This window comes from Neofelis nebulosa, chromosome 2, assembly GCF_028018385.1.
Source record: "Neofelis nebulosa isolate mNeoNeb1 chromosome 2, mNeoNeb1.pri, whole genome shotgun sequence".
Classification (NCBI taxonomy): Eukaryota; Metazoa; Chordata; class Mammalia; order Carnivora; family Felidae; genus Neofelis; species Neofelis nebulosa.
Window position 1 is genome coordinate 221,382,063 of NC_080783.1, and position 13,185 is coordinate 221,395,247.

Below are 13,185 nucleotides of genomic sequence, written 5' to 3' on the forward strand. Positions count from 1 at the left end.
TCAGGGCACAGGCCTGTAGCCCCCAGCCCTCTGTGGTCCCGTCAGTCAAGACCCTCCCCTGACCTCCGCTCCAGGCCCGCTTCCCCAGCCCAAGACCACGGCCGGCCCGCGCTCCACAAACACGGAACACGTCCCCGCTCGCCGAGCCGCACCGAGGCAACCCGCGGGCCTACCTTGTTCTCAAAGCTGAAAGAGCTTCCTAAAATGAGACAAAATCCACTAAGGTCAGGCAGGCTGGGCGACACTTACTGCATACAAGAATGTTAAAAAAAAAAAAAAAAATCACAGTTTTGATAGTTCTGCAAAAAAAACTTAGCAAATTTACAACAAAACTGTCAAGTAATTAAGGCAAGGCACTTCACACATGAACTTAAACTGCTAATTAAAATCCCCTCGCTTAATTGACTACATTTGCATATCATTCAGCTTGGGAGCATCATTTTTTTAATGGTTTGGGCAACACAGTTGTAACGCCAGGAAGCGGGGAGGCAGCAGGTAAGGCGGGACCACCCGCACGCGCCCGCCAGGGCCGCACGGACTTCCCACCAGGCCCGGGGTACCCTCACCCCCGCAGCGCTCTCTGGCCGCGGCCCCGGCCCCCCGCCCGGGGTGGGAAGGGGGCAGAGTCGCCAGCCCGGAGATCCCACCATGGGCTGCTCTGCTCCTGGCCGCCCCCGCCCGGCACCTCTGTCTCAACCTCCCATGCAGGCTCCCAGCACGTGGGATGAGCGCACCTGCCTGTCCCTCCGGGGAGAGGGTTCCCGGCTTCCCCGGTGGTGCACTTGACCACCCCCTTCCATCCGGGGTCCTCCACGTGCTCAGGGAGCACCAGCCCGGCCACTGGAGAAACACACTTGCCTCACCGGTGGCGATGGCTGAGCCTGGACGGCCGCGCTCACCGTCCACACACAGGCACAGGCCCCAGGCTGGCACACGTGGCCTCGCTCTGCGGTGGGGGCCAGGAGCCACACGGCAGGAACCGCAAGGCTGAGAGCGCCCCCCTCGAGAAGGGGAGCTCCCTGTGAGCAGGGGCCCGACCAGGGCAGCCCCAGCACCAGCGCAACGCATGGATCTCAGCCGACCGGGGCGGCTTAGGGACCCAGACGGGGCGCCACAGGGCCCAGGCCGGCAACAGGGCTGTGGGTCTTTCAAACAGGGGCTTATGGGGGCGCCTGGGTGGCTCAGTCGGTTAAGCATCTGACTCCAGCTCGGGTCATGATCTCGTGGTCTGCGAGTTCAAGCCCCACATCAGGCTCTGTGCTGACAGCTGGAGCCTGCTTCAAATTCCGTGTCTTCCCCTCTCTCTCTGCCTCTCCCCTGCTCTCGCTCTCTCTCTCAAAAATAAACAAACATTAAAAAATTAAAAAAAAACCAACAACAGGGGTTTCTGTGTCACTTTCAGCACAGAGCCTACATCAGGATCGCAGACCAGTGTCCACGTCCCCACAGCTGAGCCACTGTCACTTCCCATCCTGACGGTCTCGGTGTAGCGGGGAGCAGGTCTGGACGGAGAACGTCAGGCAGACAAAAGCATCCACGGGGATAGCCCCACGGACTGAAGTGGTGCCCAACCCACAGCTCTGTGGAAGGAGGGCCAGAGGGGGAACCAGGAGGGCCAGAGGGGGAGCCACGAATGCCACACGCAGGAGCCGGCTCGCCCATCACTGCCACCCCCCCACACACAGAGGTCTCACCAGGGGGCTGGGGTCACTGAAAGAACACTCAGCTGACAGGGGACAGATGGAGACAGGGCACGAGAAGCTGGCTCTGCTCCCAAGGGAAGGCAGGCCTGGCCCCCATGAAAGGTTCTCTCTGGTCATCCGGCACCGAGCGCCCGGCAGGAGTGGCCATGCTCACCCGGGCTGTGGGGACACTGCAGCGCGGGGGTCGTGTCCTGCGTATGAAGCAGGACAGACCTTCACCCCCCCCCAAAAACACACTTCCTCCCCCAACACGCCGCACGCCCCGGTGGAGAAGAGGAGGGCACAGGGGAGAACGTGCCCCAGACCCAGACTCTAGGCAGGTCCCCAGACACCAAGTCACAAGCAAGTAGCTTCCTGTGAGGACACAGCAGACGGCCTCTGGGGCAGGGAGACAGACAACCCGCCACCAGCAGATGCCCCCAGAACACGTGCACTGTCCCCACCCCCATCCCAGAGGTTCAGACCTAGGAGCTGGGACACACGGTGGAGCCGCCACCATGGGACTGTCACCCCTACCTGCCCCCTCACACGTGGGCTCCGGGGTCCGGTTAGGGGGCAAGGGCCACACGAGAGCCCCACTGGCACCTGGGGCCCTCAGACCACAGGGACCCGGCTGACCGTCTCGGGCTCCCCTCTCCTCCCTGCCACCCCACCTGCCACAGCGGTGACGCTCTACCTCAAGCACCCCAGCGGGTCCCCGGGAAGCCTATTTCCAACAAGAGATGTTCCTTTCAAAGCAGCCAGCTAACGTGCCATCGGAAGCCCCCTCGAGGCGGGCAGCACGGCCAGGCTCATCCGGCGCCAGAGCTGAGAACACCTTCGCTCAACAGGCAACAGCCAAGCACCCGAGTCAGAGCAGGTTCGAAGCCCCCCCGCGCAGATCTGAGCGAGCCACACGACACGGCCAGGACAAACGACGCCTGAGGGACACCACTCTACTCCCGAGAAACTCCCTCCCTCTCTCCTCGCCGTCAGGAGCAGAGCTGCCGAGGTTTCTCGATAACTAGTGATTTCATGCCTCTGTGAGTCATTCAAGGAGTATTTACTCCGGGCCCGGAACTGGGGACCCAGCTGTGACCAACCTGCCCCCTCCACGAGGCTGACAACCACAAACACACAAATCCCAGGCCCACCGCAGCGGGGTGGCCCGGGGAACGGAGCGGAAGGCCCGACCACCACAGGCTGCGCGGCCCCGAGCGTGGCGCCGGCGCTTCCTGAATCGCGACCTGTAGCTGGAAGTCTCCAAGTCGTGTTCTCTGCAGCCTCCCCAGTCCCAGCAGTAAAGTCAGATGAGACACAGGCGCCAAACACCCAGACAATCTCACGGGTTTCCCGGGCTCTGCCAGGACCCCTCCCGAAGCCTCCCATCTGCCTCCACCCACACGAAAGACACGAGGATTACCCCAAGGGACGAGAATTTCCAGCAACGACCAGAGCAGTGCCCGGGGCACGCGCAGCAGGTACCGGGCACCACGGTCACCAGCAGACCTACACGCGGCCAGAGAGATCTCTGCCCCAGCAGGTGCCCCGTCCACTCTCGTCCTTCTTCTAGACATCTCTCCCGTCCCCCAACCATCCCAGTTCCATTTCACACCAGGGTCCGGGTCCTTAATTTTAGTAAACAAGTTGACACAAGCGGTGGTGAGTCCCAAAACTGGCGGGACCCCCCCCCACAGCCCCACCTCCGGGCTCCCATGCTGTGACCAGCAAGGCCACTCCACCTCGCCGAGCCTCTGCAGTGATGTTCCCCAGAAAAACAGTAAGTCTCATGCAGCAAAACGGGCCTCCAGCCCGTCCTCACTGCTCTGAAAGCAAGGCTCCCCTAGAATCAGACTCTTGATTCACAGAGGAGCAGCGTAAGAGCTACTGTTTACTCCACGCCAGCCCTGCAAACATGCTAGAGGCTTCCTGACCGTGACCCAAGTTTGCCTGCACAAACGGCACCTGGGCTACCGGGCAGGGCAGCGGGGGAGGGGGGGTGCAGGGCAGCCTCTGAGAGGTCAGGCAGGGCGGGGACCTGGGTCGTGCTCACACGTGCGACAGGGTGGCCACATGTGTAGCCCCCCCCCCCAAGGTCCCTACCACCCACGCCACTTCATTCCCATGAACACCGTTTGTGGCTCTAACCCAACGCCAACCGAAACCCACTTCAGACCACGCGAGGCCTTGCAGGGAGGGGCCGCCCGCCACACACAGCCCCACACCACCCCACACCCCCAGGAAATGACTTCCTGTCCCTTCACTGCGACTCTGATCCGCCTCCCCCCATCTGAGATGGTCAATAAACAGAAAGAGGGGAGCAATGGGCATGGTCCCCAGGCCACGCCCCGGCTCCGTCCCAACTCCGCCTGGTTCCCCATTTCCCCAGGGACCGCGAGCCAGGAGGGCAAGGGCTGGGGCAAGAACGGAGGCCTTCTCCTCCCCCTGCAGCTCTCACGGACCTTAAGGAAATAATTCAGCCTCTATATTTTGACTCAAAACAAAGAAACTTTTTAAAAACATTTCAGTTGAAACTTGCATAATTCCTCCAGTGGAGAAATCCTCCCTGACTTTCGCAATCCTTAGAAAGAGACACATTATTGGTGCTTGTGTAACAGTCTCCGGGGCCGCCGTGAAGAGTCCGGCCGCCGGCCTGGGCCACCTCCCGCGGTCACCTCCCGCCAGACGGCCAGGGCCGGCCCCGGAAGCACGGCCTCCCCACCCCCCCCGGCTCCCCGGCGGCCAGGGGTGCGGGGTGCGGCTCGGCCACACTCCCCCAGACTTCCTCCAGCGCAGGCCTGTCTGCCCTCACCCGGCACCTCAGACAGACATTACACAAACCGGCTGCGGGGAAGGTTGAGAAACCGAGACGCCAAGAGTCAATGACCCTACTCTCATAGCCCCAGCTGACGGACGGACGGACGGACCCCAGTAAGACAGCAGGGACAGAGGCAAAGGTCACTCAACGACCCCGCTGCCCCAGGCGAGCTGCTGCCCTGGGGAGACCCCAGAAGCTAGGGGGCCTGGCCCAGCTGGAAACTGGCAGGATGGCAGACAGACAGACAGGCGGACAGCCCACACCTGGAGAACCATCTAGACCTGCCTCTGCTCACTGAGACGGGCTGAGGCACCCGGCCAGCCATTCGGCAGCCCCTCGCTCCCACACGGCCAATTCCACGGCATGGGGGGGGGGGGGGGGGAGCAGAGCTCGTTTGAGCCGCCACGTCCCCCACCGGAGAAGACTCCCCAGCCTTCACTCTGGCACACCCTGTCCTTCCGCCTGGGTGGGAGGGGGCGGCCAAGGCCTGTCCAGGGCGTCACCTAAGCCGGCACCCACCTTCTCAACCACACGTCCGCAGCCAGGAAATCACCATGGAACCCCACAAAACCCCACAGCAAAGCAAGTGGACAAAGAGACGACTCCGTCGCTAAGTCTCTGCCCACACAGCAGGCGGCATCCAAAGGACGGCACCCCGTTCAAGAGGGGGCCCCAAGGGAGCGCGCGGGTCGGAGTCTGTTCCAGCCCGGCAGCACCGTCTCCACACTGTTCCTTCCCGTGATGACATCAGCTCACATAAGACCGGACGCACCTCTCCGGGAGAGAGTCCACAGGCCAAGACCCCCTTCCCGGCCTGTGGACCCAAGAGGTGCAGTCACTCCCCAAGACAGGCCGCAAGACTCGGCACCCCCAGGGCTGCCGGCCGGTCCCTGCTCTGAGGAAGCCTGGCCCTCTGACCAGGGAGAAGTTGCAGGTGACACGAGAAAACCTGTCCCAACGTCAGGAATCCAGACACATGCAGTCGCGGGCCCTCACGCCACACACCAAGGGGCCATCAGCCTGCAGGCCCCTGGAGCACAATGAGCCGCGTGACAAGGGCAAGGCTACAAAAGGACCCTTCTGAAAACCTGGCAATCTGAAGGACGGATGGACGATCCGCACAAGCCAGGCTCTCCGATCTGGGAACCGGGACCCCCAGAAGAACAAAGAGCATCTCCGAGGAGCCCCAACCCTGCCCGGGCCCCAGGGAGGCAGCGCCCCGTCCCGCGGTCGGCCCTGGTCACCCCGCGAGGAGGCCTCCTGCGGGCCAAGAGGCCAGGCCCCCAGCAGCAGCTGAGCCGGCGGCACCCACGTCCTCCTCTGTGACAGCAACCTACGCTGCTAAACGACCAGACCAATTCAGCGCAGACACCATCAGACAAGCCCAAGAGGAAGGGACAAAGCCAGTCGGGCAGAAGAGGAGGGCAGGGGTAGAAAGGGCACCACGGTCCCCATCTCCTTGCCATGTGTTCTTCCACACAGGACGTGTCCCACCCCCACCGGACACCTAAACACCCTAGAGAAATAAAACATCACCAGTCACCACTTGCTACGGTCCCCATCTCATACACGAGAAAACGGAGACCCACACAGGTTAGGCCAACTGGCTCGAGGTCACGCAGCAGGAGAGACGCAATGAGGACGTGGGAGCCATCCCCTGGGGTCCCACAGCTGGGCTAGCCTACCACAGGGCGCCCAGGGCAGCACCCCGTGGGTGGGGGAGCGGGGAGAGGCTGGGAGACGGCTCCCCACGGCCCCAGCACGGCCGACAGCACTTCCCGCAGGCCCCCGTGACGCGAGGGGGCATCCTTAAGGAGGCCTGCCAACCCACACTCGCAGACAGGCCTCCTTCACAGGATTTCCAGGTTCGAGGTCGGAGCCCCACCCCACACTCATTTCCACACTGGGGCAACCACAGACAACCCACCACGGCCACAGCCACAGGCAAAGCAGGGTGGGCAAAGGTGAGCGGGTCTCCGAGACCCCCAGAGACCAGCGGCCCTCCTGGCACTGAGGGCGAACGGTGCCGAGTCGCCGGCTGGCAGGAGAGCTGGGCGGCTCGAGCCCCACAACACGGGAACGTGCCTCAGCTCCCACTGCCTCACCAGAACCCAAGGCCCCAGGGGAGTCATGTCCCCTACAGAGAGGAATTCTAGCACATTCTTTGTTCCCTACTATCCTCATCCCTGCTAAGTCAAAAATACTAAACTAAGCTATAAAGTAATTGAAGAAATCAAAATATATTCCACAAATAAGCCATCAGAGGCGACCAGAAGGAGCGATCACAGATAGGCGGGGCACGGGGGGGGGGGGGGGGGGCGGGGGCTCTTCCCAGGCAGCTCCTTCCATAGCAAGTGGGGTCTAGGCAGCTGGGGGGTCCCATCCCTCCCTGAAGCCGAGACCTTCCTCCTCACGTGGTGCCCTCGGCACACAGACAGACGAGCACATGGCTCTGCTGAGGGATTTAAAGAGAACGACACACCCCAGGACTCCCAACTGCGTGGTCACGGAGCCAAGACAGCAGGCAGAGCCCCAAGAACAGGACAGGCAGAAAAAGCCAGCAGGAAGAGCACCCCACGAGGTGGCAGAGCCGGCACGAGAGCTCGTGGGCAGACGCCCAGGCCACCACCACACGGGACAGCGGGGGCTGACATTGACCTGGAGACCCCACCCACTTACGATAAGCGCGTCCTCCTCATCTTGGGAAATTTTCGTTTAATCGGTACGTAAAATTTAAAGCAGCATGGGGGAAAGCACGGAAGGAGACAGGGCGCTGGTCATCTGTTGAAAAGGCCAGAGCAGAAACGGGGTCTGGCCTCAGCTCCATGGACGGTGGCGCCCGGAAACAGTCCTGCCTCCTCCCCAGGCAGCGCTCCGGTCCGGGAGCCCAGGCTGGGCCTTCCCTGAGCCCTGGGGACGGCCGCGCCCAGAAGCACAGGGCCTGCTACAAGGGACCCCGGGACCAGGACTGTAGCTGTGACAAAAGGCCAGCCCCGGCGAGCCCCCACCCCACAACTTGGACACCAACACAGGCACACCCCGCCGGACAAGGCCCTCTGCCACCTGCTCTGGAGGTGGGGGACCTGCCACGGCCTCACCCACCGGCTACAGCCCGCACCTACCACAGCCCTGCACACAGGACTCCCCTAGGCCACAGCGACGGTGGAAGGAGCGTGCGCCCCAAACAGAAAAGCCCCCAGTTCACACGGGGTGCTTATCACGTCGCCCATCACAGACTCATCTGAAATCGAGGGCTCGGGCCGGCCTTTCCTGCCAGCATCCTCCCCGACTCAAAGCATCCCTCGTGCACAACCCCTGCCCTACAGTCAGCGGACGGCTGCCACCTGGGCACCGGCATAGCTGAGGGCAGAAATGCCACCAAACGCTCGTGCACGTGTGCGCGCGCACACGGCAGCCCTCTCCCCAAGCACAGGCAAACAGGCCCCTACATCCCTCGCCCCTCCTCTGCTCACCGAGACTCTGACACTGCGCTGGAGGGGCGCCCAGAGAAAACCGGGCGGGAGCATCTATTCACAGATTTAGAAAAAGAAAAGTTTGATGCAATAGCTGAATTAATTAGGCCTCCTAAGAATAGCTAAGCCAGTGCAGCATTCCGAGCGTGCAGTTTAATAAGCCTGGATATTTAAAAGAAAAGTTACAAATACTTGGGGAGGGGAAGGCACCATGAAGAGCTGGTGAGGACCCCAACGAATGGTTCTGGCGTCCAGTGGCCCAGAAGCTGCCCGGCCGGATCAGAGATCCTCCGCCGGGCAGACAACAGAGCCTCAGCCAGTGGCCTCCCCCGCCCTTCAGCGTTTCAGAGAGAGGGAGACAAGGAACCAGGCGTGTCCAAAACAAATCGTAGGCCACGAGCTACTCCTACTCAGGGCCCCAGGTGCCCACTGACCAGGGCCCCAAGCCCAGGGCCAAGTGGCCCTTGCCGCCACACGGGGGACTCAAGGATTCACACCCTGGCAGGCCCACGGAGACGCACAGAGCTGGAGTCGCCGTGTCTCGGCCCCCTGCCACCGCGGCCTGGACACCTGGCTTCGTTTCTGAGTCTGTCTCCCAAGACTTCAAGGCACAAACAGGCGCTGCCTGGCCCAGTTCTGTCTGCTGCGGTCCATGGGCAGGCAGCCCTCTCTGTCTGCAAGCCTGGGAGCCCACTCTGTCTGGACACCTCCTCAGGGCCCCAAGGCAGGCCCCAGGCCTGAGGCTGCAGCCTGGGCTCGGCCCACATCTAACCTCCCAGGACTCGGGACAAGAGCGTCTGAGTCCCGAAGCCTGCCCTTCGCAGCCCATCTGAGCGATGGCTTCTGTGCCCACCAGGCCGCAGAACACTAGGACCCCCCACCCCCAACCCAACTCCTAGCAAGCCGGCTCATCATGGGAATCGAGCCGGAGGACCTTCCTACGCAGCCGTCGATGGGGACACTGACGCCACCCTGAATTTCCTCAAAAACAAACCCTAAGACAAGTCCCGGCCTGCAGGGACAGAGCCCCTGCCTGGCCCCGGGACGGCCCCCCAGCCTTTCCCCGGCCCTCCCAGCTTCCGGGCCCTGGGGCCCAGCACACCCAGCCTCCTCCCTCGGCCAGCAGGGACACTCACCCGGGGCACCCGCCGCTTGTACTTGTTGCCATAGTCAAACTTCTCCTTCACGTCGTCCAGGCAGCGACCGAGGCGCGCCTGCTCCTCCTTGCCCGTGTAGTCCTGGCTCAGCAGGATGTAGGCTCGCCAGTTGGCCGAGTCGAAGCCCCAGTGGCAGGTCCGGTTCTCCAGCGCCTTGTGTGAGTGCACCACGAACTTGTGCGGCGGGTACATGAGGCGGCAGTCGAGGCACTGGATGCAGGCGGCACTCGGGCTGCTGTAGAGCTCGGGCACCAGCAGCCCCTTGCACTTGCCGAAGCACTCGTGGTACACACGCACGCTGCGCTCGCTGAGCTCCAGGCCCAGCGCCAGACTGGCGGCCAGCTCCTTCTTGCAGGGCGGCGGGTAGGCGCCGCCGTACAGCAGCGCGTTGCACAGGCGCTCGGCGTCCGTCTTGGTGATGAGCCCGCACGAGGGCGCCGAGAAGGGCAGGATGCCCATGACTTTGAGGATCTCCAGCTGGTCCGCCGTGCAGCGCGAGCAATAGATGTGCAGCTCGTCGCACACCGAGTTGATCTGCTGCAGCGAGAAGTCGCGCAGCACCGAGTTGAGGATCTGCGGCAGGCACAGGCGCTTCTCGCCGCCCACCACGAAGCACGAGATGGTCTCGCCCTCCAGCACGGTCTCGCAGCGCTCGGTGGAACGGTCGGATGGCATGAAGAAAGGCCCGGGGAGCACCGGCGGCGGCGGCTGGATGGCTGGCAGGTGCAGCACGGGCGGCGGCTCCGCGGCCGCGGCCACCGGCGCCGGCACCGCAGCCGCGCTTGCCTCCTTGGCGCTCTCCTTCTTGTAGGCCTCCTGCGCCCAGCGCGCCGAGAAGGCGGCCGGGCCGCCCAGCGAGCTCATAGAGCTCAGGTGGAACTGCTCCAGCGTCTTCTGCAGCCCCGGGTGCGGCTGGAAACCGCCGCGGCCGCCCGCCGCCGCCTCCATGGTGCGCTCCGGCTCCCCGGGCCGCTCCCGCTCCCGCGCGCCCGGGCCCCCGCGGCCCCCGCCGCCGCCCCGGGCGCCCCGGCGGCGCCCCCGGCCCCTGCCCCGGCCCCCTCCCCCCGCCGCCGCCGCCGCCGCCGCCGCCGGCTCCCGACCGATCACGGCCGCGGCCTCGGCCTCGCCCGGGGGCGCGAAGGGGTAGGCGGGCGGGGCGAAGGGGTCCCGCCGCTGGAGCCCGCCGGCGCCCGGGCCCGGCGCCACATCCACGCGCCCCGCGCCCCGCCCGCCGCCGCCGCCGCCGCCCGGGCCCCCCGCGCGCCCCCCGCGCGCCCCCCGGGCCCTAGGCGCGGGGCATGACCCTGCGCGCGCCGCCAACGCCAACGCCAACGCTCGCGGGCCCGGGGCTCGCGGGGGGCGCGCGGGCAGGTGCCGGCGCCGCGAGGCGCGAATCGCCGCGGCGGCCGAGGCCGAGGGGCCCGGGAGGAGCGGGGGCGCGGGCGCGGGGCCCGCCGGGCCGTCCTCGCGCGGCGCGCCGCCGCCGCCGCCGCCGCCCCGCTCCTCCCACCGCGCGGCGCCCGCCCGGCTCGTCCCGGCGGCGCTGGCCGGCCGCGTCGCGTCCGCCGCCGGCCGCCCCGGCCCGGCCCGCGCCCACCCCGCCGCCCGCGCCCGGCTCCGCGGCCCGCCCGCCCGCCTGCGCGCGCGCGGCTTCCGGGGCGGCGGGAGCGCCTGTGGCGGCGGCCCTCAGAGCGCGGCGGCGGCGGCGGCGGCGGCGGCGGCGCGGGGCTCGGCGCACATCCTCCCGGCGGCTCGCTCCGGCTCGGACTGAGCGCCGAGCGCTGAGCTCACGCCGCCGCCCCGCCCCGCGCCGCCCCGCCCCGCGCCGCCGCCGCCCCGCCCCTCGCGCCGTCTGGAGCCGCGCGTCCGCCTCAGCCCAGCGCCGGCCAGGAATGCGACCGCCTCCCGGCCCGGCTCTTCCAAGAACGCGCTCTCCCCCCCGCCGCCACCCCGCCCGGGCTCGGGCCTGCTCGGCCGCGCTCGGGCCCGTCCGCCGGGGACTCGGCTCCGCTCGGCCCCGCCCGCCCCGGACTCGGCCCCGCTCGGTCCCCCTCGGCCCCCCCCCCCCCCCGCTCGGCCCCGCTCGGCCCCGCCCTCCGGAAGGGCGCTCGGCGGGGGCAGCGGCGGCGCCCGGGGCCCCCCCCTTCCGGCCGAGGCCGCTTCCTGCGCCGCTGGGAAGGCGCCGGTTCCGCCGCCGACACCGCCGCCGCCGCCGGGGCCCCGAAACCCACACGCGGCCCCCGCCACAACCGCAGACTCGCGGAGGGGCGGGCGGGTCGAGGGCGGCGCGGCCTCCGCCGCCCGCCACGCCGTCAAGTCCACGGGGACCCCACGCTCGGCGGGGACGCCGCAGAGCACGACCCGGGTCCCATAGAATGACGAGGACGTCTAGGGGGTTACTCCACGTTAGGATTGCCCCACCCGAGGGAGGCCACACAAGAGACACAGTGCAGCGTGGCCCAGGGACCCCCCACACGTGCAGGCGCGGCCCAGCACGCCCCCCCCCCAGCCCCTGTCCCCTGGATGATTGACCGGCTGCACCGACCACCCCACGACCGTGCACCCTGGTCGCGTGGCAGCCCGCAGCTTCGCCTCCCACTGGTCCCAGTGCAGAACTGCCTGCTCCCTGGGGCAGGGGCTTTGTGCCTCCGATGCACAACCCTGAGTCGGGAACTGTGCCCTGCGCGCACAGGCCAGGTCACTGCCCGGGCCCGGCCCGGGGTCGGTCCGTAGACAGGTGGCCTGACCCTTATGCTGCAGCCCGCTCCCCCGCCCCTCCCCCCGGCTGGAGAGCCCCTTCCACGTCTGGAGGGCGCCTGAGGCAGCCCCAGGGAGACACCTCACTGTGTGTCCTTCCACGACTGGCTGGCAAGGGGGAGAGACAAACCAGAAAGTGCAGGACAGGAAAAGACCAGAGGCTCCAAGTTGGACAGGCTGGCTAGATGGCCCCCAGAGGAGGCAGCATCTTAGCTGAGGCCTAGCGGGTAGGCACTGGAAGTCAAAGAGATGGTTCTATCTGTGCTCAACCCCAGGGCAGGACAGTCCAGCCAAGCTACACAGCCACACCTTTTCCTCCACAGGACACGGGCACCCAAGCTGACCTGGGCACTAGGTGACATGTGAGGACCATGCCCGCTCCAGCCTGAGTGACCTTCAGTTGACTTCAGCTTGTCACCTCCTGCTCCTACCTCCCCAGTGGAGGCTGAAAGTGGCCCCAGTCCAGCGCTCCTAGGGGGTGGCACCTGCCCCGGGGAGCCGACCAGGCATCACTATGGCCCGTGTCACCCCTGAGGTGCCGGCAGGTGTCTGGGGAGGCAGCTAGGATGGGCGGGCACAGGGGGACGCCAGAGAGGGGCTTGAGATTCAGGGTGCAGTGGCCCCAAGTCTGGACACATGATCACTCCCCTCCATGGACACGAACCCCCCCCCACCCTCGCCTGTGTCCTAGGGCTGTCCCTCCCACCCTTCTCTCGGATTCCCCCAGCAACAGCAGCCCCGATAGGACACGTCTCTATGTGTGCAGACATGAAGCTCCAAAGGAGTATTTCAAAAACAAAGAAAAGGCGCCTCTTGTTTTGGGATACCATTTTCTTGCTCCACATTTGGACCAAAAACGTTTCTATTTTCCCTGAGAAGGTTAGTTCCTTCCATGTGGGTTTGAATTCTACGCAGCTCGGGCAACCTGTAATCCAAAGGAGGCGGTTGGGGCACCAGAGGGCTGTCTGGGAAGGGTTTCCAGCCAAGCACAGAATTTCTCCTATTCTTTTGGCCAAGCAGACACCCCCACAGGGGCCCCAAGCCCTTGGTCCCCTTGATAGGCAGTGCCCAGATCCAATGGACCACTTCCCTGTACATTCTCTGACTTCGCATGCGTCTGGGAAGGGGTCCCAGGAAGGGGCCAGGCAGGGGACCCAACATTTTTCCCAAGTTGCGGGAGATATGTAGTAGGGGACAGGTGAGGGGTGAAGAGCCCTGAGAAGCAGAAAGGGCCTGGATCACCTCTAAAACTCCTCCTCATTGGACTTCGAGGCCTCCTCCCCGAAAGATGTTGGAGT

General features: G+C 65.5%; 1 protein-coding gene across 4 annotated transcripts in view; it reads right to left on the reverse strand.

The window, feature by feature from the left end:
* Positions 1 to 10,201, reverse strand: part of SKI (SKI proto-oncogene) — a 70,129-nt gene extending 59,928 nt beyond the window's left edge. For all 4 annotated transcript variants that reach the window (XM_058719402.1, XM_058719399.1, XM_058719401.1 and 1 more), the window contains exon 1: positions 9,110 to 10,201. In XM_058719402.1, coding sequence (XP_058575385.1) covers positions 9,110 to 10,078 — 969 coding nt within the window. In that variant the 5' untranslated portion in view covers positions 10,079 to 10,201. The remainder of the gene's footprint in view (positions 1 to 9,109) is intronic.
* Positions 10,202 to 13,185: the final 2,984 nt, after the last annotated feature.